The sequence below is a fragment of the Epinephelus moara genome, chromosome 14, assembly GCF_006386435.1.
Source record: "Epinephelus moara isolate mb chromosome 14, YSFRI_EMoa_1.0, whole genome shotgun sequence".
Lineage (NCBI taxonomy): Eukaryota > Metazoa > Chordata > Actinopteri > Perciformes > Serranidae > Epinephelus > Epinephelus moara.
Genome location: NC_065519.1, coordinates 31037305 through 31039437, shown reverse-complemented (window position 1 = coordinate 31039437; position 2133 = coordinate 31037305). Strand labels below are relative to the sequence as shown.

The following is a 2133-nucleotide window of genomic DNA, read 5'->3' as shown; positions in this document are numbered from 1 at the left end:
TAATTAAAACAACTGGAGACTGAAAACAAACTGATATATGAGTCTGATCACTTTTTAATAAATTAACATCATATCTGACAGGATGTGGTGTGTCTGTGACTTCCTGTACGGACTGAAGGCTGCTGGAAACTGTCCGACTTCACCGCAGCTTGTTGTCACCGCCCCCCGCTGCTGCCGCCTGCTCTCCTCTACTCTCCAGACGAGGCGCAGTTCATCTCCAACGAGCCTATTGCCATATGCCCCCGCCCTCCTCCACTCTGTTATTTCCTGTGCTGCAGTAATCCACCCATCGCTTTGCACCCGGCACTATCTTGGGTGTTGGCCAGACGCTGTTCTCGAGATGAAGATAGAAAAGAACGACATGGTGGACTCTGTCCGTGTTGATCAACGACGGTGCTCAGGCTTCAGGTGAGAATGTCAAACTTAAATATGATTATTAGCTTTTGTATTTAAGTGTGTTTGAATTGTGTGATTGTGCTCTGGTGTTAAATAAAGCAGCGTATGTGCTGCAGTCCCTCTCTAATGTGTGGAGCCTGTGTATCTATAAAACCCTCCTGGCTCACACATGTTCCTCTTGTGTGTCGTTAGTTTCTGTGAAGTCACAGTGTGTAGCTACAGGTCGATGAAGGAGGAAACAAGAGGCAGCTGCTCGGTTCATGAAATGGCCGCGTGTCGTGTCAGCCGTTAGTTAGGGCGGTCACACTGGGTTCAGGCCTCAGAGCTGCTGTAAGAAACAGGGTGTGAAATGATTCAGTGTGTGTCAGTCTGCAGTGATCTCTGACACTGGTGTTAATTTACTCTCTGACAGAATAACCCGAGGAACGTGTGTGAGGACCTCTTACAGTGTTTATGTGACACACTCAGAGGAGTTTCATCAGCAGCTTGTCCTTTACACGTCATATACACTCTGTACAGTAGGTGGCGTATGAACCATCCACCGATGGCGTAAGAGAGAGTGTTTGCGGAACAGTGGTTAGCATCAGTGTGTAGGAGGCAGCAGTGTGAACTACATGTCAATTGAAGTATGTCTCGTAGCTACATTACATTTGGGCAACTTGTGGCTCTGATATCTACATGGATACTGTGTCTGTCAGCAGCAGGTGAGTGAGTGTGTGTGTGTGTGTGTGCGTTGTAATTCTGTGTGGCAAAGTTTATGGTTTGTCCGAAGCATTTGTTGTGCGGTAAAGGTATCCTCTCCCCCGGCTAAAGCTACATACTGCTCTATGGTCAGTCTTGAAGTTTTGACATTACTACCGTGTAGTGTAGTTGATCTGGGAGCTTCATACGGAGGCTAACGTCACATAAATGTGCCCATTACGAGCCTTTAGTATCGGTCGGCCTTTCCATGAATCACCCTGCCGAGCATGATGCAAACAGACCGGGGTTCCGGGCTCAAGAGCTAGCAAGGCTAAAGAGGCCCCAGGCTCTGTGTAGGTGACGCTATAGGTCCCCGGGTATCAAAGAGGATGAGCTGAGGCTGGGGCTATCATCCCGGACAGCCACCCGGGACGCCTGCGTGATGGTTATCCCAGAAACCCGGCTTCGTCGGGCCGGAGTTTGCTGATGTTGTTGTGACAGCCGTCGACATACCTCCGGATGCTAATGCTAGGGTTGATAAACCATTGCCTCCTAAGACCCGGCAATTCATTTTCGTCCTCTGTGGGGGACATGAGTCTGAGACCTCTAAGTTAAACATCATTTATGCAATCTATTTGAGTCCCACTGTACTGTCAAGAGGACATCCTGGGCTTTCTAATGATGCCACAGTTGTGGGGGTGTGGCTGACAGAGCACATGCACTCTTTTCAACATGGCAGAAATCACAGCTTCCACATTTTATTTATTTAGTTTTTAGCTTATGGCATCAAGGGAGGAAAGTGATCAATTTTTTGCAGATATCATGTTTCTGTTGCTAATAATCAAATTGTTTCTTCAATATAAAAGTCTTAACTTCAATTTAGTAAGATTTCAGAAATGTACAATATTTTTAACCCTGTCAAAACACAACTTTTATTCAATGTCCTTTGTAGGGGACAGCGGGACTTGCTAACTTCTGTTTTTAACCAATTTCCATACATCCGAAATTGTGAAGTGTATCAAATGTAACATGTTTTTGTGTGTTTCAAAGACAAAA

At 46.1% G+C, this 2133-nt stretch overlaps 1 protein-coding gene across 2 annotated transcripts in view; it reads left to right on the top strand.

Annotated features, from left to right (window-relative positions):
• The first annotated feature begins 268 nt into the window (after positions 1–268).
• LOC126400687 (uncharacterized) overlaps positions 269–2133 on the top strand; it is a 4388-nt gene continuing 2523 nt past the window's right edge. The window contains exon 1 of one of the 2 annotated variants that reach the window (XR_007570994.1): positions 269–408. Coding sequence is in view for 1 of the 2 variants with exons in the window: in XM_050061587.1 (XP_049917544.1) it covers positions 1025–1100 (76 nt within the window). In the remaining variant the exon portion in view is untranslated. Of the gene's footprint in view, positions 409–498; positions 1101–2133 lie in introns of those variants that run through there. The other variant, XM_050061587.1, reaches the window with a different exon arrangement.